At 37.7% G+C, this 24,434-nt stretch overlaps 1 protein-coding gene across 1 annotated transcript in view; it reads left to right on the top strand.

The window, feature by feature from the left end:
* Positions 1-24,434, top strand: part of IL23R (interleukin 23 receptor) — a gene marked incomplete at its 3' end in the record, with an annotated part of 52,796 nt that overhangs the window by 16,038 nt on the left and 12,324 nt on the right. Inside the window, exons 4-6 of the mRNA XM_081225393.1 lie at positions 4,554-4,714; positions 8,794-8,939; positions 14,770-14,926. Coding sequence (XP_081081519.1) covers positions 4,554-4,714; positions 8,794-8,939; positions 14,770-14,926 — 464 coding nt within the window. The remainder of the gene's footprint in view (positions 1-4,553; positions 4,715-8,793; positions 8,940-14,769; positions 14,927-24,434) is intronic.

The following is a 24,434-nucleotide window of genomic DNA, read 5'->3' as shown; positions in this document are numbered from 1 at the left end:
GTCAGGATGGGAACCTCAGAGAGGGGTGTTATGGGTGGAGTTCAGTACTGTCATCTAATAGTATCTGCCACAATTGCTAGCTGAGGGATCTTGGTAAATTTGTTTAGCTTTGCTAAGCCTCAGCCTCCTGAGAAATGAGTATAAGTAATACCATACTGAGTGTTATAAAACTTACAAGAAAGCAAATTATAAGAAAAGGCTCACAAATAGGAAATGCTTAGAAACTGACAAAAAGGCGATGTTAGAATATTAGAACATTAGGGTGAAACTCAAGGCTGGTTCTCTAGATTTGTTTGATTTGTTCCTAAATCAAAACCTAACTGATTTGGGAGACAAGATTAATGTAAAGCCATAAAAAATGATCACTTACAGGATATTATAAACAATAACTTTATTTATGTTATTTTCTAGTAACAGTAATTTTGGACAGATGACTATCTAGGAAGATTGTTAAATGTGCTCTAATAAGTAAGACTAATTTCCTAGCTGTTGTACATATGTCAGTAGTAAAGTCACTCATTTATTCAAACTAGAAATGTAAACCCAATGTGGGCAAGAATTTTTGTTTGTTTTGTTCATTGCTATATTGCTTGAGCCCAGGATGAGGCCTGGCGCATAGTAAGCACTCAATAAACACTCGTTGAGTGATAATTCTGATAACCAGAAATAAACATTTCCTGCATCCTCCCTTTACAATCTAGTTAACTAATAATACTACAAGGTCCTATATATTAAAAAAACATTTTTTACTGGCTTTTCTGAAGCCAAGAGCAAATTATAGCCAAACTCAGGCAAACCTAACCCAAATTCTGACTTGATTGAGTCCAGATTAATGGAATTTTATCATTTTTAAAAAAACTTTATCATATGTTATCAGAAAAGATGTGAAGGGTTACCATAAAAACAAATGTTCTCCTCTAGCAAATTCAAAGAATGAGCTCCTATAAGCACAGACAAATTGGAAAAGAAAATGAACACCTGTTTGTCTTACAATTAATTAAAACTGCACCCACGAGTTGAGAAAAATTAGAGAAATCCATTTTTCTAACTTATGGTTAAGAAGGCCTTTCCCCCTAAGAAAAAGGTGAGTTATAATGAATTTTGTGGTTGAAGTGGTATCAGATTTAAAAAACCTTTTCTAGATCCTGGGTTCTCAGGGTATTTTTCACTTGGGCAGATATGTAGAGATCAGCATTTGCAAGGTTTCACTTCCAACTCATGTGGTTCTGTTTTCCAGTAAAATCACGTATAGAGAGAGGCATTTCACCTAAGCCCACCCACTTGTTTCCACAGTGGCAGAAAGATGGCATTCCCTCTATGGCAGCATAGGAGCCATCAGGGCCTCCGTCTGGTGTTGGATTGAAGTTGTAAAGTAGAGGAATTGTGTCTGTGTTGCTTCAAGAGTCTTCTTTCTCCCCAGAACCTTTGTGGTGACCCCAGCAGCAGAGCTGCATGTCCATTCACATACACTCCTCAACCCCTTTGTATTTTGCTATGTACCAGTGGGTGGTGAAAAAAAAAAAAAAAAGAATCTCTGCTAATAAATATCTACTTACTGTTGTCCCATTACGCTCAATAGCTTCATGTAAATATGTTCTTTCTTTATCTTGGATACTTTTGCAATGTCTGGCACAGTACCGTCTACTCAACAAATAACTTGTTGAATGAAAATAAGTGCATGATGGCCCTTCATTCTATTTTATTCAAGTCAATTTAACAAATATTTATTTAGTATTTCATGTCTTCTTGGAACTATGTTAAATGCTAGACAATTTTTTAAAATATGCAACATGTCTGTGCATGACAAGTTTATAAACTGTTTAGAACAGCACCAATGGTAGAATTTTCAGGTACTATGAAAGACCAATAGGGTCTTTTAGTTTTAATGAGACCCCTAAAAACAACTGCCTACTCTTCCAGTTCATAAGGCCTGCTTGTTTTTGCCACATCTCCCTCTCCGTATGCATATTCATTATAACCAGAGTTCTTAGATATAACTCCAAATATATTTGAGGCTGTGATGTTATATTTCTACTGAGTTCAATAACCAGTTCATATGTTAAAATCCCTCTCCTCACTGATTCTGCACCAGTGCTAGGAGAGCTAATTGTGGCTGGGGACAAACACAAACTTACTGACTGATATTACTTTATATTCATGACCACTCACCTCAACTGGACCCAGGTAGCCACCCAGTAGTCCTACTACACTTCACTGGCCAAGTCACTCCCCCACTAACTGGGTAATTATTTCATTACGCTTTATCTCATCTCTGGTCTCTAACATCTTCTCCCCTTCTTCACTCTATTGATGACCTGCTTTCTATTTCATTGAGAAAATAGGAGTAATGAGAAATACCACAGCCTCCCTCATCTGCTGACACATTGACATCTGTACCCACATACTTGGTCTTCCCTTTTAGTACTGTGGATGAACTACCATTGCCCTGATGCCAGCTCTCCACTGTGTACTAGATCTTACCCTGCCTGCCTACTAGAGGACATTGCTCCAACAATACTCCTCTCTTTCTTCTATATCATCACCTTTTCTATCTTTACTGGATCTCCTCATCAGCTTTCAAAGATGATGTAGCATCTGCTCTCTTGAAAATACAACCCTCCCTTGGTCCTTGCCTTCCACTAATCTATTTCTCTGCTCCTTCTATGGCAAACTCCTCAAAAGAGTTGTTTGTACTTTCTGCCTGTACTTCCTCTCTTTTCATCGTCTCTTTAATCTAGTCAAGTTTTTACCCTTCACCTCCAGGTCTTAGCAGTGTCACTAATGACTTCCCCATTGCCAGATGCAATGGTTTATTCTCAGTCCCCACCTTCCTTATCAGGAGGATTTACTATCAGGAACACTTAACTTAGCTTTTTACTTCCTTCTTTTGGCTTCCAGGACAGCACTCCCTTTTGGTTCTCCTCCTACCTTCCTGGATGCTTTTTCTCAGTCTCTTTTGCCAATTCCCCTCTATTCCAGTAAAGTAATGGTGACCCAGAGCTCTATCCTAGGACCTCTTATTATCTCTATCTACACTCATTACCTAAAAGATCTCACCCAAATTTATGGTGTAAAACTCCCTAATCTATATCTCCAGTCCAGATATCTCTTCTGAAATGCAGCCATCATTTATTTAACATCTTACTCAATATTTCCTCTTAGATGTCCAAAAGGTATTTTCAAGCTAACACTTTCAAAACCAAATACCCAGTTTCCTTTCCCCAGACTCGCATTCCCTATCTCAGTAAGTGGTAACACCATCCTTTGCAGTATTCAGGTTAAAATCATTGGAGTCCTCCTGGATTCCTCTCTAACACGCCCCCCATTCAACTGATCAGCAAAACCTATTGGATCTGTCTTTAAAAAACTGACTTCTCGGGCTTCCCTGGTGGCGCAGTGGTTGAGAGTCCGCCTGCCGTTGCAGGGGACACGGGTTTGTGCCCCGGTCCGGGAAGATCCCACATGCCGTGGAGCGGCTGGGCCCGTGAGCCATGGCCGCTGAGCCTGCGCGTCCGGAGCCTGTGCTCCGCAACGGGAGAGGCCACAATAGTGAGAGGCCCGCGTACCGCAAAAAAAAAAAAAAAAAAAAAAAACAACTTTGTAACATACAGTTGTATGCAAAAATTGTCCTAAAGTATATAGTCAGTCATTACAAGTAGATTCTTCATCTAAAATAGTGCTTTGTGGTCTAGGTGCTGATATGAGGGGTAGACTTTAAAAGAAGAATTAAATTGCCTAGTAGCTATGGTTAATGTCGGTTTGAGAATACACTTCCATTTTGACTTGTGGTCTCAATACGTGTGATAAAAGAATTAGCCACAAACAAATTAACAACATGTATGTGGTTTTCTCTAACTGGAAAATATTCAGAGATGCCCTACTTACTACTTACACATAGTTGCCATTCTCTTATTTTCACATTTGAATACTTATTTACCATGAAGTTAGCATTCCTTATTACAAAGCCCTTGCATGGAACCCCTGTGCAATGCTCCTCCTCAGAGGGAGCTCATTTACTTCAAGCCATGTCCACAGCTGCCCTTCCCAAAGAGGCACAGTAGGCACAGTACCCAGGGCTCACTATACTTTCAGGAGTCTACAAGATGTTTAATTGCATTTAAAATCACAGGAAAAAATGAACAATTAGGTCAAAGAAAATGGTTTAATATGTGATATTAATATAGTTGCTTTTATATCAGCAGTTGTGAAACATAATCTATATGAATATATATGTGTGTGTGTGTGTGTATATATATATATATATATATATATATATATATATAAACATAAACATACCTACACACATATAAACTTTTTTATGTTAATGGAAGAAGGGGTCTATGAAGGCAAAAGTGCTTAGGGCCCATGAAAGTCATACTGTGGCCCTGGATGGTCTTGACTTTGTTTTAAAAAATTCTAAAAGTGAAACCAATTCTGATTCATTTTTAAGTAAAAGGTTGCCTTCTGAAAGCTAGCTAAAAAGATAGCATCAAAAAATTGAGGAATAATGAATTCAAACCAACATAACTGGTGATCATAATCTTTTTTTTAAGTTTAGAGACAGAAGAAGAGCAAGAGTATCTCACTTCAAGTTATATTAACATCTCCACTGATTCATTGCCAGGCGGCAAGAAGTATTTGGTTTGGGTCCAAGCTTCAAATGTACTGGGCACGGAGAAGTCAAAACAAGTGCAAATTCACCTGGACGATATAGGTAAAGAATAAGAAATTCTGTAATGGCTTTACAAATAAACAACTAATTTGTTCTGACCTAATCAAATGAAGTTGAGATCTGAAAAAAGTATCCCTAAAATTCCTGAAGATCATGATACAGAAAACAGGAATTACCCATAAACCATTGCCTGAGACAAGCCAAAGATAAGTAAGGCTGCCATTGTGTTGTATATTCTTCCAGTCTTATTTCTACATGGAGTATGTCTTTTCACAATATTTACTGAGAACTTCTTATGTTTAACCATTGTTCTAAGGGCTAGGGAGAATGAGATAGACAAGGAAGATGCTTCCTGTCCTAAATATCTTGCAATCTACCAGGGAAGAGGGAAAGAAATAAGGATTATAATAAAGTGTGATGAGTCTTATGTTGTGAGAAGTACAGCATACTAAAGCATTCTACTGAATATGCTATTTTGGAAGTTATGTTTTTGTTTGATGTTGTTTGAAAAGTTCTACAAAAAACATAGAAAATTGTGGAGAATTATGTAGACATCTCTATATACACCAGCCAGATTCAACAAAAGTTAACACTTTTTGCTTCAGGTATTTTAGAACTTGCCTTTTAAAAAAATAATAATATAGAATACATATTTCTATTAATTTAATCTATAATCTTATTTTTAATTAATATCTTTAATTAGTCCCTTATTATTGTTCTCAATGCTTCACCATCATAAACTACACTGCCATGGACAACCTTTTGGCTGAATTTTTGCATAGTAGTTGTTTTTTTCCTTAAGATAACTTCCAAAAAGTGATCGCCCTTGAGTCTTTTACAACTATATCCTAGTCCTAAAGCCAGAGTACAGCCAAAGAGCACCAAGTGTGAATCACCTTCTCTTTAGAGATTCTAGTGCCAATTATTCCTGTTTTTATTATTAAAGATGATTTAAGTAGCTAACATTTATGGCACACTTTCTCAGTGCTAACTGCTTTTACATACATTATCTTATTTAACCCTCACAACAGTCCTATTTTGTAGAAGAGATTATAATTTACACATGAGTAAACCAAGGCTAGGTGGCATTAGAAGTTGAGTTTGCAGAGCTAGGAAGCCTCTAGTTCTAGTATCCTCAACTCCTATCCTCAGTCTTTATTTAAAGCACACTGCAATGTGTCTGACAACTTTCCTGCTGATTAATGTTCTAGGGGATGTGACACCTCTTGGGGCACAACACGGGTATCCTTTGGGGACTACTGGGGTCTTCTATTGGAACTAATATCTCAACGTCTCAACTAAACTGAACTATCTCAACTAATAAGATTGGTCTAAAAATCTGTCCTTATGCTATGAATATTGGCTTTGAAAACAAACACTGCTGACTATGGTGATGAATAGTAACTCCATGGTACTGTATATTCTTGGAGTTATAGTTCTCCACATTTTTGTAAGTTTACATTTTGAGGTAGGATATAGCCATAACATGCCCTTATCTTAAAAACAGGTTCCCCTCAATGGATTAATGACGTTTAAAGGCTATCGTGTTCAGTATCATTTTGGCAGTATCATTTTTAGGAACTAGATTATTACTCTTAGTATTACTGCTATTATTACCATTGTTATTTTATTATGATCTTAGTGTCATTGCATCCATTTATTGAACACCTATAGTGTTCCAGACAATTAACATGCAAATCACATTTAATTCTGAAAACAATCATGCATGGTACTACTGTGCTCATTTTATAGACAAAGAAAGAGATAAAATAATTTGCTCAAAGCACATAGCTAGTAAGGAGGAGAGCCAGATGTCATCTCAGACTTGCCGGCTTGCTGTAGTTAACCACCACCCCACCTCCCATAAAGGGAAAATCTCATCTGGCTGTCACCTCCAAATCTGCTTTTCACACTGAACCAGGGAGCCTCTTGTTTAGAGTTACTCCACCTCCTCCTCTTCCTCCTTTCTCAGTATCCCAAAATAGACTCTTAGAAACTCAGGTTGAAAAGCACAGGTTGACAGTGTAGGAGGCTACTCCCAGCAGAGCCCCTAGGTTATTAATGGATGAACTATATTCATTTCTGGCACTTTAAGAATGAGAAATTGCAAGTTAGATATATGAACTGTTCTATGAAACTGAAGACAGAGGACTCTGCTGGGAGCAATTTCCACATAACGGGCTTTAATTAAGTTAGGAAGATATGCTGAAAGGCAGGGCTGAACTAATAGTGCAGTAACACTGCCAAAATGACATGTGAGAGGAATGCTTAAACTTCTCTTATAGAGAAATAAGTTTCAATATGGAAAACGCAGTGCCTTCTGGCTGCCATTTTGAACATTAGTTCTCCCCACTGAATAATTATAAGTAAACACATGTTGTTAGAAAGACACCAAAGAACTATAATATGGTTCTTTATTTCAATATAAGTGGAAACTAAAGATATGGCATCTACGATGGAATTGATGGTTTTTAAAAAAAATGTAAGATCTAATGGGAATGTATGAAACCAAAGCAATGAGAGCAAAAATTCAACATTCTGAGTCTTGTGTAACAAACTAATGTTCAAGTACATATTACATAACATGTTTTTATTTGAAAGATATAAGCTCATTCAAACCTAAACCGTCAGGTCTCTATTGCATTGATCTGCTCTGTGCTAAGACTCTATCTTAAACCCAACTTACTGTTCTATCTGCGTTTCTCATAGGACTAAGCAGACTTTTGCTTCCTCCCCAGAATATTTCTTTCTGCAAAAGGGTCTCGGAATGCTTGTGCTGTTACATCTGTGGCAGGTCACACTCAGAGGTGGGAGACAGGAGGGAGTAGGTAATTTGTAGCCTTGAGGGTGCTTAAATGGTCCCAAGTGGTTTCAGAGCCCTGGAGATCCACTTCCTTGACTCTAGAAATCTCTGAATTCTGATTCTCATTACAAGAAGCTTAAACTAGCAAAAGGAAACCACCTATGGAATTCAGATGATAAAACTTCAGTATGGTAAGCTCTTTAATTAGATTAATCCTGCTACTACTACTTATGTTCTATACTGGGCTTAGCCCAAGGATTTTATTTTAGGTCAGTGCTACTAGAAAGCAAATCTTAAATTTTTATATTTTTCTATAAATCATATCTCTGTGCACATAATTTTATATAATATTATTCATTGAAAATAAAACAAATTTCCCAAAGAATACTTTATAAACTTAGAATAAACAAAAAGGAAGCTAATTCATAGAGAATATTAAGCTGTAATAATGGCCTCTAAAAACACACATACAGGTTCTTGAGTTCTTTGTTAAGTAATACATCTAACAAAGTTATAGGTTTTCACTGTTCTACTATGCATATAGGAGAAATGGGAAGTGCCCATGATTTTATTCTGTTCAGACAGAACAAATTTACAAGAATTTACACAGTTTAGAAATACAGAGCTTCCAGTTACACCATTACACCTAGTACAAAAAATAACTAGTAAGATAACCAATCAGAATGTCAATTTCCTTTTGAAAATCATAATCACAGAACACAGCAATAATTTGTAAAGTGTTAGAGTCTTCTGAGACTCCTTGTTCAAATCATACTTTCAAGTACAGATTTATTTTAATAGATAACAAAACAAGTTAGCAATAGATATAAATATTCATACAAGTTGCCCTATGACACAAGAGAATAAAAATATTATTGTGAGCGATCTTAATTTTACATCTTACCAAATTAGATTCTCTGAACTAAATTTAGGATGCAAAACATCATTTCTCCCTAAACAGATGCGGGAAAGAAGAGATAGCTTCTTTACCTCCTTTTTACATTCTTTTGTTAATAGGCCAGGCTTCAGAATTTCATTAGTTCGGAATACAGGGGAGTACGAGGTGGGAAAGGACAAGATTTTAAGATTCTCCATTTAACAGAAATGGAGAATGGGTGGAATAGAATTTTACTTAAGAACAGCAGTTTTCTCCTACATAATAGATTAGAAAACAAGAAAAATTTCACGTTAATTAGACCATGAGATTTTTTTTTTTTGGTACTTTGAGTCTTAACATGTCTAAATATTGATGAAAAAATATTGATTTCTCCCTAGGCAAGTTTTAAGCTGCTGTATTTCTGTTTTTGTTTTTCTTTAGTGATACCTTCTGCATCCATTATTTCCAGGGCTGAGGATATAAATACTACAGTGCCCAAAACCATAATCCACTGGAATATTCAAACATCAATTGAAAAGGTTTCCTGTGAAATGAGATACAAGGCTACAACAAACCAAACTTGGAACGTAAGCTAACTTTCACTATTCTTTTGCATGTAAGTGAGTGATAGAAAAGCCAGCCAATAGTCAGTGACCACAGTGGATGTATAATGATCTATTTTACATGTTTTTATCTGATTGTTCATGTAATATTCAAACCACTCTACTTTTAATAATGATGCTTCCAAATAGAGAGGTGTTTCCTGAAAAGGTCTCTTGCCTTTTGTAAACTGCTAAATAGACAAATGTCCAACTAGGATGGATTCATCTCTTTAGCTCCTTGTAATTCACTGTCTCTTAGGGTGAAATTTTTTTTTTTTTTTTTTTTTTTTTTTTTTTTTTTTGCTGTACGCGGGCCTCTCACTGTTGTGGCCTCTCCCGTTGCGAGGCACAGGCTCCGGACGTGCAGGCTCAGTGGGCATGGCTCACGGGCCCAGCCGCTCCGCGGCATGTGGAATCCTCGCGGACCGGGGCACGAACCCGCGTCCCCTGCATCGGCAGGCAGACTCTCAACCACTGCGCCACCAGGGAAGCCCAGGGTGAAATTTATATCAGTGATTATGAATATAAAATGTAAGTATTCTATGCTGAAATTTAACAGCCACCCAGGGAAATAAAATCTGTTCAAAAAGCTTCAGATTTGGGCTTCCCTGGTGGCGCAGTGGTTGAGAGTCCGCCTGCCGATGCAGGGGACACGGGTTCGTGCCCCGGTCTGGGAAGATCCCACATGCCGCGGAGCGGCTGGGCCCGTGAGCCATGGCTGCTGAGCCTGCGCATCCGGAGCCTGTGCTCTGCAAGGGGAGAGGCCACAACAGTGAGAGGCCCGCCTACCGCAAAAAAAAAAAAAAAAAAAAAAAAAAAAAAAAAGCTTCAGATTTATGGGTGTCTCTTTTTAAATGAAAAATGTGCAATCCAAAATGTAAAATTTGTTACTATATTAGTCTTAGATGAGCATAAGGTAAAAAGTGAATGTCTAGGCAAACTAACCATCCTTAAATACCAATGGTAAGTTAGTAAGCGTCTTAGGAGAGGCATAGGTACAAGGTTCATTAATAAAATCACATCACATGACAGCACCTGTGGACATTATAATAAAAACTCACTAATTTGAACTACAGGGTAACACTAGCCTGGCTGAAGAAAAAGTACCAGTTTTAGTGTATTTGAAAACAAATGCCATTTTATTATTTTTAAGTCCAATGAACTGCCATTTAGTCAAAATAATTAAGGAATGGAGTTTATGGCTTTGCTTAATTAATAGTTATGTGTCATGTATGAATTTACCAGTTTTCAGAGAGTTAAGTGAAATGATATGTATTTATTCTCTGGTGATTAGCATGGCTCCAAAGTCTTCATCATTCTGAACATGAACAATATTGGCTTTGCTGTAGAACAATATGTTTAAAGAGTGTCAAGAAAATGAGGGTAAAACTATACTGATTTCATGACATACTCTAAAGACTGCTCCTTAGAAAGAAATCCCAGATGCCAAGTTGTTTATTTACCCTTGTTAATGTACATGAGAAATGTGACCTTTTAGTTGTTTAGATTACACTTGGATGCAAGTCCGTGTTCTGCAACATTTGGTCAGTAACCAAATGAAGATCCTGCTGGACTCGTTGACTAAATAACTGCGGCATTTGTGTGCATAGCAACCCCATGCTTGAAGCCTAAGACAAGCAAGATTAAAAACTTCACAGCCAATCTTTTGCATATGTGGAATTTAGGTAAATTTGAAAACAACCCAAATGAAACTCTCATCCTAGATTTTGAGTGGATGAGGCTTTACTCTAAGAAGACACCTGGGTAGTGTCAGGGTCATAGGATGATATTGAGAATACGAAATTTCTTTATTTGGCATAATTAGGAGGAAGTAATAAGCTATAAGAATGTTTAGAAAATAGAAAGGAGTTACAGTATCAGTATCTCTGAATAGATTTTCAGAAGCCAACTGTTTTCTTGTTGAAATTCTTGTTCTCTGCTCCCCTTGGTGGTGCTACATATGCCACTGTGAGACTTGGTAACTCAGAGGTAAATCTGAGCTACTTTTTCAAAACCTTCTCTTTATCAGAAGCAGGCAAATGAAGGAGCTGAATTTCATCTTCATCACAATCTTTTGTGATAGGTAGTATCATCTCCATCATCGAAATGAGGACATAGGGCTTGAAAAGAGCTTAAGCAGGTTCTCCAAGCTTACAGTGTTAGTAACTTAGTGCCTCTTACAGACCCTACATCACTTTGGGCACCCCAAAAATGTTTGGAAAATGAAGAAACCAGTTTCAATTCAAAATCTGTATCCTATCCCTTTTACCATGATTCCTCCAAATGTAATTACTCACACAGATGACTCAAGTCCAGTTGATAACAGCCAGAATGATGCTTTGTTTTTTACATGTGTTACCCGTCAGTTTCATCTGGATCATGCATAAAATGTTGTCTTTACCTCCTTGTAAGGAGACAGGAAGCGAGAGTCATGAAGAGTGGGCAGACACAAAGGACTACCGATTTGCTCTTCCACCTCAGCTCTGCCTGCATCAGATAACTGATGGAGGGAAGCTCTTCACTTCAAAGTGGCAGACAGCTATGCAGAAAGCCTTGTGGCTAAGCACATAGGCTCTGGAGTTCAAAGCCTGGCTCTACCACTTTCTGGTTGTGCAGCCTTGGGCAAGTTCCCTAGCTTCTCTGGGCCTCATTATTACCACACCTAAAAGAGGGATAAGATAAGCACCTACCTCATATGGTTTGAGGGATGATCAAATGATGGAAGAAGCTAGCCCAGAGCCTGGAATAGAGTTAATGTTCAGCAAATGCTGGCTGTTACTGTTCCTCTTCATCTTAACCTCCAGGAGAGCCATGCAGCAGGTGTGGTCGAGCCAAGGATGCCCACCTGAAAATCAAAATCAGTGCATTGAGGGTGTTTTCAGCTGTTTTTAGCTAAGCTGCATATAAATTATGAGGTATCAGCCAGTCCTTCAGGTGAATCTGCAAGGCTGACACCATGGGGAGAATATCTACTTGTTGGTTATATTCATGGACTGTTTCCCTACCTCCCTGGCATCCTTGCCCACTTCTGTGTACCTTATCTCAGGAACATTTGCCATGTTGTTTGTATTTACCTGTTTACACGTGTATTTTCCCATCCTTTAACTATGAGCCCCTGGAAGACAGGACTGTTCCATAATCATTTTTGTATTTCCATTGATATTTATAATGTCTGGTTCACACAGATAATATTTTGACACATTAGCTATTAGTATTATTATTATTTGCCTTTAATGGTGCCAACAGCAGTGATAGTAAAGTAGGGAAAGCTTGACTAGAAGTTCAGGTGAATGGATTAACATTGACTCGAGTCTCTGATTAAGCTAGACCAGGGTATTGGCAAACTTTTTATTCAAGGGCCAAATAGTAAACAGTTTAGGCTTTGCAGGCCATAAGATCTCTGTCCCAACTATTCAACTCTGCATTTGTATCATGAAAGTAGCCATAGACAATATGTAAATGAATGGACATTGTTGTGTTCCAGTAAAATTTTACTTTTGGACACTGAAATTTGAATTTTATATCATTTCCATGCATCATTGAAATAGTCTTCTTTGGACTTTCTTTCAACAATTTAAAAAATGTAAAAACTTTTCTTAGCTCATGGGCTGCACAAAACCAAGCATTCACTTTTTTCCTGGAATGGCTAATAGAACAGCAGGCAGATAGCCAAGGTTCAAATCCTTGGCCTTTGCATTTCAAAAGTGTAAATGCTAGTATAGGACAGAAGACTTGTAAGAACATGTGATTAGTCATGACTGGCTTTCTCAATCCCCATCCCCCTTCCCTCTCACACCAAAGACTAGATAAAGATTTCTGAGCAGAGAGAGGGGGAAATGGGTGAGGGGAAGAGGTTGGTAAGGGGGAAGAACAAAAAGAGTTTAGACTTGGGTGGTTACTGAGCAGGACCCCTCATCTGGGCCATGCCCCAGGTTGGGAGTCAGAGGAAGTTGGGATTATAGAACTCTGAATAGGTTGAGATTTTCCCCTTCACCCAAGGATGCTCTCAGAAATTTAGGTGTAACCCTAAGAAAAGAGGTACCTCAAAATGATGGAGATTAAGTTTCCAGGCCTCATGCCTTCAGAATTGAGGCTCTAAAAAGAAAGCAGCTGCTATAAAAATAAAGTTATATCTCTGGCCCTTGAGGCCATACCCTCTGCATAGGAACACAGTTAGGTCCAGCTCTCTCAATGTCCATTGTAGCCTCTGAAAGTATCATTTTGAAGGTACCATCTTCAGCTTGCAAGGCCCTAAGCAGGCACCTGGTTGGCCTCTTAGTAGAAACAACTGTTAACAGTTCCATAAAATTCTTCTTTCTATTTTAGAACTCTGGCTGTACTTTAGGGTATTTCTCTTCTTAGAGGACTTATCTATAAACATAATGGCAGGAGACATATTGGAGATCAGCAACTCCCCTACAAAAGAAGCTCATATGAAGCAGGGTGCATATGGAAGTCAAACTTTTGGCACTAATAACATCTCTCCTGGCACAGGGAGATCAGCTTGGTGCTTTGTGACCACCTAGAGGGGTGGGATAGGGAGAGTGGGAGGGAGGGAGACGCAAGAGGGAAGAGATATGAGAACATATGTATATGTATAACTGATTCACTTTGTTATAAAGCAGAAACTAACACACCATTGTAAAGCAATTATACTCCAATAAAGAGGTTAAAAAAAAAAAATCTCTCCTGGATCCCAGTTGACTCTAGGGGCCTTCAGTCATATTTAGAAAAGCAGAAAATTTCAAGGACCATGGGTAGAAATGTGGCTTATGGAAACTCTGAATGATATCCTTCAGGAAACGCGATATCCCAAAACATATTTTTATGATTTTTACATTTTCAATGCATGGCAAGTTTTAAAGATTTATGTTAAGACTGGGTTTTAACATTAGAATCTCTAAATGACGTGTATACCTTGTTTGTGTGTGTGTGTGTGTGTGTGTTTTAATTGTGATAGTTTTAACTTTCTCTTTCGTGGTGACTGTTTTCTCCCAGTTGCTGAATGAATGCATTTCTAGACTTTTTTTTTGTTTACGTTTCAATTGTGCTTCACTTTTTTCAGTAGATCCACTATTACAACACACTAAGGCGCTGTGTAAATGCCTTGGTTTTTCTCTCCCATCTGAACCAGCTTGTCTGGGGGTCCTTCTTCATTATATTATATAGCAGGTTGTAGTCCCAGAAAAATGATTTTTAAGTTTGTCTCTCAGCTATTTTCTTGCTTATCTTCCATTGGATTTTCACATTTCAACAGTCTTAAATGTTTTGCTTTTTCATATATATATGAGAAAGGATATATATATCCTTGTAGAATGCATAGATCTGCAATAAGGACCAATTTAACAGCTTAGTTTGTAGGTAATTTTTTCCAAAAGCCATCATTCACAAGTGAAATTATTTCATCATTCAGGAAGAATTATTGATCTAAATATGCAACTGCAGAGAGAGAGAGAGAGAGGAGGGAAGAAAGACTGAATTCAAACAATTGCTAATTATGTCCCCTTCTCCCATCCTATTAAAATCAGCTGTCCCAAAATTAAGAATATATTACATTTTGGAATTTCTTGATATTTAAAAGCTTGAAAGAGTTGTCAAACACTAAGCAACATGTATTTCACTTTTAAGGTTAAATAACATGTATTTGATTATCTTTGGCCATCTTTTATACAAAGTAGCCTATTCCTCTCTGTTTTCCCAGGGTCCTGGAACATAATAAGTGTCCCATACATTTGTGCTAAATGGAATAATTGTTTTAAAAGCACGCTGCATCATTTCTTTATGGCATTTCACTATGGTTATTCATCCATTTTAGGTTAAAGAATTTGACACCAATTTTACATACGTGCAACGGTCAGAATTCTATTTGCAGCCAAACACTAAGTACGTATTTCAAGTAAGATGTCAAGAAAAAGCTAAAAGGTACTGGCAGCCCTGGAGTTCACCCTTTTTTCATAAAACTCCTGAAATAGGTGAGTGTATTTATATATTTAATCTCTTAGGCTTCTCTTTTGATTTCTGTCTCTTTTCTAAGTATATATTTGTTTCTCCTTAATTTCTATCAAAATCGACAAAACTATTTTAGGGCAGGTGATAACATTTAGATTGTCATTTTCCTATGATTTTGTTAAGGCTGACCACAATTTATATAATGGTTCTCAAACATTCCAGGGCATAAAAACCAATAAAAACCACCTGGGGGTGCTTGTTTAGTATGCATGGGATTACATAATTCTCTTCTCAATAAAATCTAGCTTAGCTATTATCTTTAGGTATTTTCCTGCTCTTAATATTATTCATTTAATTTTCTAGTCATTTACACATCGTTCAATAAAAGCCAAATAGACTCAATTGTAAGCAAATAATAAAATAAATCTATAGTAATTTTCATAATACTCCATAGTGGCCCCATTATCCTGAAGATGTCTCCTTACTGCAGGTAGCTTATACACTAGATTAAAAATTTTTTTTCAGAACTGAAGTACTTAATTGTAATCACAGCATTATTAATATCATTCTTACTATAATACAACATCTTGGAATTGTGTTTTATGTTTTCAAAACACTTTGACATACATTATAAATATTGATGGACACCAAATAAGTAGAAGATGCCAAGAGCCAGACAAGCTAAGAAGTTCTTTTGGTGCCCCCTACTGCCAAAATCTCAGAAACACATTATTAAGGGAATCATTTACAATACTGGTTATCAGTTCTCTTTTTTTAAAGTAATTTTTAAATTTAAGGTATTCTGTTTTAAGTTGATATTTTTAAAATTCTTAGGACTTTAGATGCCATTTTAGAATAGTCAGAATTTAGTTGATAATCTATTTTAATGAAATCTAGAATTGTTTAGCAAGATTATTCAAATTGATAATTAACATTTACTTACCACTTACAAAGTACTACTATATATAAGCTTGTTTGACCTTTACATTAGTCATATTTGGTAGTGTAATTGGCATCATTTTACAAATGAGGAAACTGAAGCATGATTTGTTTCATTACTAGTGTGTAAACAGCAGTTAAAGGAGAACACGAGTTTTCTTACTCACCACCAGCCCTCAGTAATCTCATCAATTTCTTTCTTTAACCAATTACAGTTGACCCTTTAACAACATGGGTTTGAACTCTGCAGATTCACTTATACACAGATTTTTGTCAATAAATGCTACAGTACTACACAATCTGTGGTTGGTTGAATCCATGGGTGCAAAACTGGGATGCAGAGGAACCAAGAATACTGAGGGCCAACTATAAATTATACGGGGGTTTTTGGCTGTGTGGAGGGTGAGCACCCCAACCTCTGTGTTGTTCTAGGGTCAACTATACATCAAAGTGGAGGAACAGCTTACTAAAATATCCTACAGGTTAAGTACAGTCCGCTCTCCATATTCATGGGTTCCACATCCACAGATTCAACCAACCATAGATAGAAAATATTTGGGGAAAAAAAGTTTGGAAAGTTCCAAAAGCAAAGCTTGAATTTGCCTCACACCAGCAACTATTTCCATAGCACGTACATTGTATTTACAACTATTTACATAGCATTTACATTGTATTGGGCATTATAAATAATCTAGAGATGATTTAAAGTATATGGAAGGATGTGCATAGGTTATGGGAAAATACTACTCCATTTTAATTACGGGACTGAAGCTTCCTCGGATTTTTGTATCTGCGGTGGGGGGGTCCTGGAACTAATCCCCCATAGATACCAAGGGACTACTGTATAGGACCACAAATGTTCTCCTTTAAAAGTAAAGGTCGCAAACCTCATATAGAAGGAACAGGAACATCAGCTACCCTGCAACAATTCTAAATGTAAAGTCTTTGTTTCCTAAGGGGGAGAAAACCACTTAAGAGGCAAAAATGCCAGTTAAAATGAAATATCCCTGAAAGCTTGCATCCATGTTTAACATGTTAGCTAAGGAACCATAAACTATTCTCTTGGTACAAATTCCTTTCTAAGACACACTAAAGAAGAAACAGGGAAAGTGTGTTAGGGAAAGTGCTAGTATTAAATCTTTTCAAAAATTTATCTCTTTTTTTCTATTTGTAAAAGCAATGCAAGTCTGTTGTAATATGCAACCTAGAAATAAGTGTTGTTAACATTTTAATGGATTTAATACTAGTTCTTTTCCTATGCACATATTTTTAAATGGTTGATGCTGTGGTATATGTACTGTTTTATATCCTGATTTTCTTACTTAATCTACCTTGTTGAATTTAAAAACCTATTAATGGGTGCATTCCAGTTTATGGATGTAGTATAATTTAATCATTTCTCTATTTAAACAATATCTAGGTTATTGCATTTTTTCCATTATCAATAAACTTCTTTGAATAGCTTTGTATATGAACCCTCCTTATGTCTTTAGGTCTTTTTGGATCAAGAGTTAAGCACATTTAAAGATGTTTGATGCAAGTTGCCAAACTGCTTTTCAGTAAATCTTTAATATCAATTTCTTTTTAAAAAGGTATCCATGAAAAGACAGTAATTCATTTAAGTTGTTCATGAAGTATTCATATATCCTCTACCATGCACCAGACACTTGCTAGGTACTTGTAGAACCTCAGTGAGCAAAGGAGACAAAGATCCCTTAATTCTAGAGAAGATAGTCAATACAAAAGTATAATAAAAAGTATATAACATTATAAATATAGAAATCAAGCAGTAAGAATCAAACCTCACAACTGAAGTTTGAATTGTTTCATAACCAGCTTGTTTAATAATGGGATTTTTTGGCTAAACTTTCCCAGTAATTAAGGTTTATTTATTTATGAAGAAACACAGCCCAGGCAATACTTCACCCTCCATGCAGGAATTTCCTGTTTTTGTTCTCTAAAATTCTCATATGTGTATCAGTAAATTGATTCATCCTGAAACAATGTGTTTTCAAAATTATGCCCAGATGGCACAGCAGGACAAATCATGAAGTAGGTATGGCTTTTCCTGCAGGCCCCTAGCATTCTTCTGTATTACTTTCCCTCTGGATAGTGCCTTTCCTTGGTCTTTAAAAACCTGGTCTCCAAAAGAAACCAAAGGAACTCAATTATAATAAGGGTTAAATGACGTATTATCTTTTCCTTCCTTAGAGTATTTAGACTTCAATGGAAAACAAAGCCTTACACAGTAGTCCCCCCTTACAGGTGGGAGATATATTCCAAGCCCCCCAGTGGATGCCTGAAGCCATGGATAGTATCAAACCTTATATATGTTATATTTTTTTCCAGTACATACACACTTATGATAAAGTTTAATTTCTAAATTAGGCACAGCAAGAGATTAACAACAATAGCTAGTAATAAAATAGAACAATTATAATAATATACGATAGTAAAAGTTATGTGAATGTAGTCTCTTTCAAAATATCTTGTGGAAATTTAATGCCTTTTGCATCTTAACTAAGCACTTATCACACTCTATAGCTGTAACTTTTGCAGTTTCAGGTATGACAGCAAAACTAGCACAAATTTCTTTTTCCCTCTTCACAATTTCAAGGATAGAACATACATTCTTACCGTACAAGTTAGCAACCTCAGCATAGGATTATTTTTCCTTCCTTAATAAGTCGAGAACTTGCATCTTTTCACTTCTTTTTCACTTAAAGGAAGCACTTTACGGCTTCTGTTTGGCATATCCAAATTGCTGGCATCACTGCACTTGTACTTTGGGCCATTATTATGTAAAATAAGGGTGACTTGAACACAAGCACTATGATAGCCAAGACGTGTTCTGATAACCAAGAGAGCTACTAAGTGACTAACAGGCCAGATCCGTGGATGATTTCCATCTGGGGCGGGACAGAGCTGGACAACGTGAGATTTCATCACACTACTCAGAATGGTAGCAATTTAAAACTTAAGAATTATTTCTGGAATTTTCCATTTAATATTTTTGGACCCAGTTGACCAAGGTAACACCCCAAGGAAAGCAAAACATTGGATAAGGGGGGACTCCTGTACTAAAAAAGAAAAAAAAAATCAACCTTAGTTGATTACTTCCTCTTGGGCTTTAACAATCCCATAGGAGAAATTTCTCTAGATTAGAGACTCACATTTTTCTATACTGGTATAATAACAAGAGGCTAATTCAGTGACTGAATCCAGGTGACTTCAGGATAATAAATAATATAGCTAACATTTACTGGATGCTTATTGTGAGTTGGGCACTGCGATAAGGATTTTACTCATCATTGCAGCCCTATAAAACTGTTATTCCAACTGTGCAGATGAAGAGATGAGGCTCAGGGAGGTTAAGCAGTTAGCTGAACATTATAAAGCTGGTAAATGGTAGGGCCAGGGCATAGCTCAGGCTGTAGGATTCCAGCACTCACCCTGTAGCTCTACTGGTCTCCTTCCTAAGAGACCTAGGAGGGTCCCATGTCAACCTTCCCTGGGCCACCTAACCATATTCTCCTCTACACATTAGCTAATATGCCAACATAACTTCATTTAATGTAATGCTTGTTATGAAATGCAAATAAATGAGAGAAGAGGGAACTGTAAGATGCTATCAACTATTTCTACTTTGGCAATGAATACAAGATGTGGAAGCACATTTGGGTTAAAGTGATGAGAATGAAACAATAGAAACCTTGGGATGGGATAGTGCAGTCTGAGATGAGGACAAAGTATAGATGGGAAAGGTGACCTTGCCCAAGACAAGGCACCACAGGGAAAAGCATAGTGTGTTTTTCCAGCTGGCCCTGGCTCAGGAAAATGTCTTGAAAGCAATGCTTCTCAGAGCGGGGTCTGTGGACCATCTACATCAGAAATGCTTGGTACTAGTTTAAAATGCAGATTCCTCAGCCTCTAGTCAAGTGATACTTCTGCAGCGAAGTGTAAGAACCAGTGTTCTGGAAGTTGGACACACCCTTTAAGAGGGAGAAGTGTCATGAAGGGTGTGGGTAGGAAATGTGGACAGAAAGGGGGAGAACAGAGTGCCCAAGCCATTGACTTGGTAAGAGTGGTTCTGGGGGCGAGAAAAGGGTGGGTACATGAGAGTCTCAGGCCACTCTCTCTAGTACTGTCCGGTTCCCTCTCTATTCCTTTTCCTCCTGCCCACCGCTTCCTCAGTCACTGGGCACCCCAACTCTCTTGACAGCCCAGGATCCCAAGAAGCACGGGATGCAGGACCCAGGCTCCAGTAAACCATCACATCCCACATTACCCCCTCTGCCTACACCCTCCCCTGCCTCTGGGTGTGAGGTTTCAGCAGAGGCTCTGAAAACCTCCAGGGGCTGCTGAAATGGCAGCTTCTAGACCACCAACCTGGATAGTCGCTGTAAAAATTTCTGGGGTCTTTAAGCAGTACAGAAAGAGCCCCAAAGAGGAAAAGATGGTTTGTCAGCATAAAAAACCAACACTGAAAATGTGAACATGAATTCCCTACTACCAATATGAGAAGAGGTCTTCCAGGCAGGAATGTTTTTCAATTCTGCATTGTAATACAGATCCCTTTGTAATGAAGAAAAGGTAGAGGCTTCTCTAATCCCTTTAAAGACAAGTCAGAAGCCTGAGGGAAGGGCAGTCACATTTCATAATGACTAATTAACTTGCTTGAATTGCAACTTTCAGTAGAAAAGTTTCCCAGAGAAATCATATTCTTTTTTTTTTTGACAATTCTCCAGAGGAAAGCAAGTATAAGCAAGATATTAAACCACATCATACTTTGTTCTCACAAAATACTGTTTGTTGTTGCATTACCAGTGACTCAAAGATTCTCATTAATTTTCCAGGACTTTTAGTGGCTTTTTAGCCACTAAAACAAATGTTATATCAATGGAACCAAATATAGGTGGTATTAAATATAATGCAAATTAGAAGTGGCACACAGAATGGACTCTTGCAAAAATTCTGTTATTTGTAACTAGAGATTTCTGATTCATTCATATTGAGATGGATTATAAATTTGTAGATTTGTGGTTACTAAACTGGGTTAAACATATACACAATGTTCCTTGAAATACTAATCATTTTAGACACTTCATCTGGATTTATTTAATCTTTGGGCCCTGTCCCTAATAAACCACCAGCGTTTTGTAGAATAAAAAGCAATTCATAAGAGTTTCACAATTTCTCTGAGGTTTGCAATCCGGTAATAGAGAATAAAGATTATGCTTTTTCATGAGGAAGTAATAATCTCCTGTATTAGTTTCCTATTGCTTCTGTAAAATGTTAGCATAAATTCAGTAACTTAAAACAATACAAAGGTATTATCTAGTAGTTATGGAGGTGAGAAATCCAAAATAAATATCACTGAGCCAAAACCAAGGCATCAGCAGGACTGTGTTCCTTCCGGAAGCTCTAGGAGAGAGTCAGTTTCAGTGCGCTTTCCAGACTCCAGAGGCTGCCTGTATTTCTTGGCTTGCAGCCTCACCTTTCATCTTCAAAGCCAGAAGTATAGCATCTGCCAATCTCTTTCTCTGACTCTGACCCTCCTGCCTCCTTCTTATAAAGACCCTTGAAATTTCATCCCTGTAATTTAGGATAATCTCTCCATCTCAAATCCCTTTTGCCATATAAGGTAATCTATACACAAATTCCAGGGATTAGAGCATGGTCATCTTTGTGGGGTCATTATTGTCCTATCATGTCTCCTCACCTAACCACCCACTACCAACAATTGCAATTTTTACCAACTACGCAAGTTTTCACTGCGATTAGGTGCAAGCAAAAGAAATAAAATCTGGTTCTCTTAAGCAGAAAGAGAATTATGGGAAAGATAGCTGGAAAGTAGTAGAAAGGCTGGCAAAATGATCACAAGCAGGATCCAAGGGCTGCAGGAACTAGAACCACAGCCAAAATCCCAGCCTAGGAAGAATCTGGTGAGAACTCTGCAGCTGGCACCGTGGTCACTGCCACTGCCTGCCCTGTGCCCTGGACACTCCACTGGTGTTGCTGTTACCAGACCCTGGATATAGCTGTTGCACCCATATTGGATTTTAAGCGATTTCCTGGAGCTGTGTGTCCTGTGCGAGGTGGGGAGGAGGGCATCTGATGAACTAGGCTCAGGTCATCTGCTTGCAGCTACTTGCTGGCTGTGGGGAGAGGGGGCCTCTGCTCCATTGAGGCTACCACAGTGGGAAGCCCTACTGGCCTCCTACCTACCCTAGGATGCCCACAGAGTAAGTCCTGGTGCTGGGCAACTGAAAAATGGCAAATGTCCACTAGACTGTTCAGACTCAGGAACAGGTACATGCTGGCTTGACAGCAAGGTTGCATCTTTGAAGAATCCTAAACCACTGGGTAAAACTTGGAAGCTGCCTATTCTTGCACATAGAATTTTGCTACACTTTGGCATCAGACCCTCACCTCTGTGTGGTCCATGTCACTCAAGAAAATGTCTAGATGGCTGCTGCTCTTTACCGTTTCCTTCTCTTACTCTTTCTCTTTAACAATATGATTGCCATATACATATTTCTTACCTTCTTTACTCTCTGTGTACCAAGTACTTACAGCCTAGGAATATAAGCATGAAGATGGTCCCTTGAATATGCCTAGGCACGACCTCCTATCATTAAGATACAAGGATAACATGGTAACTCATGAAATGATTCATTGTTTGACTTGTTTTTCGAGGTGTGATAAAGAGTTTGTTCTGATGTATTGTTTTCTCTGCCCTGGGCTTCTGGTGCCTATTTGATAGGTCTGGCCACTGTCTTTTGCTTTGCCAGCTGACATGGACTGGGGTCAAATCTTCAGCCTTGGCCCAATAATGTTGAATTCCAACCACAGAGCTAAATTGGCCTAGGGAGATAGCATGTAAATGCTGTGAATAGCTGAGATTATTAGAAGGAGAATAGAAAGAAATCAAAAGGAGATGTTTATGTTTTAAGAAAAACAAGATGGAAAAAAAACCTTCACTTACTTGAAAAACACACCTTTAATATGGCTTCTCTTTCTTAAATATCTAGAAACTTCTGAAAGAGAAAGGTCTAGAAAGGTCCCTGTGTCAGCTCTGGTCAAACATCTAAGATGCAGGCCTTGATTAGTGTGGCTCTGACACCAAGACTGGCAAGGACAAAAATAAACAAAGGAGCATTATAAATGTCCATACCCTTTGGCCCAGTAATTCCACTTATAGAAATCTAGCCTTAGGAAATAAGCAGAGCTATGGAAAGGAGTCTTATGTACAATTATATTTATTTAAAAGCTAATTATAAAACTAAGAATTTGGTAACAATCTTAAAGTCCAATCATAGCAATAGCTAACGCTTATTAAGCTTTTAATTTGTATAAGGCATGGTACTAAGTGCTTTGTATGAACTATCTCATCAAACCTCATGAATGAAGCGCTGTTATTACCCAATTTTACAAATGAAGATACTGAGTCACAAAGCAGTTAAGCAACTTGTCCAGGGCCAAGCAACTCCAAGTGGTAGAGCCAGGATTTGGACTGAGTTTCATCTGAATCCAAAGCTGGTATTTGAAATCACCAAGCTATACACTTTCTCAATGGGGGATGACTGAATAAACACAGTACAAACATCATGAAATATTAACTTGCCATTAGTATGATGATTTTGAACAATTTTTAATAAAATTTAATTTTATTAAATTTTTAATATTAAATTTAAATTTAATATTAAATTAAAAAATCCCAGACACAACATTTAGTAAAGAGCATGATCTCAACTAGGGTACAGATATACACAAAAGACTGTTAACAAATGTAAAAAAATGATTGTTTCTAGTTTGTGAACAAATGTAAAATTGTATTTTCTTTTTCATACTCTTCTATACTTTTCAAGCATCCTACAGTTAGCAAGTATTGCTTGTATAAAAGGGAAGTAGTTGGTGTTCAGAAGAAGATAACTCTAGGCTGGAAGAGTCTGAGAATCAGTGCTCAATGGGTTAGCCCAACCATCGTCCATTGTGGTGGGTTCCAAGCCCTACAAGGCCAGGCAGCTCTAACACACTGGCCAGCCCACAGGGAGCAATGGCTAAGTCTCAGCATGGGAGCACTGCTCGCAAGGCTGACTCAGCTGCCCCATCTGGAGCCATCCTGCTACAAAAGTGAGATTATTAATTAATGGAGCCAGTGACCAGCACAAATTACATGCCAGAACCAGGTAGGAATTTTCACTCTTGGACCTCTACCTAGGTGACTTTGGACAAGTCATTTATCCTTTTTATGCCTTTGTTTCCTCATCCATAAAATGAGGACAATAGTACTACCTACCTGATTGGGTTGTTGTAAGAATTAAATGAGAGAAAGCATGTAAAGTCTAGTACAGTATCTGGAACGTAATTAGTACTCAATAAATCATCACTTTAAAAGAATAACAAAACACACTTTGCCCCATGGTAGACGTAGAGGGAAAGGCTGAGGAGACTGATTTGACATTATCCCTAAGAAACAGATGGAATACATTATTGCTAAAACTAATTCCTTTTGAGTGGATTTGATTAAATTAAGCTGGTATTGGGTAGGCCAAAGAATGTAGTTATGCTTCTAGTTTTGTCCAAGAA

This window comes from Mesoplodon bidens (genome assembly GCF_964165515.1).
Source record: "Mesoplodon bidens genome assembly, chromosome: 2".
Taxonomy (NCBI): Eukaryota; Metazoa; Chordata; class Mammalia; order Artiodactyla; family Ziphiidae; genus Mesoplodon; species Mesoplodon bidens.
The sequence above is the reverse complement of the archived record's forward strand: the minus strand, read 5'-3'. Positions and strand labels throughout refer to the sequence as shown.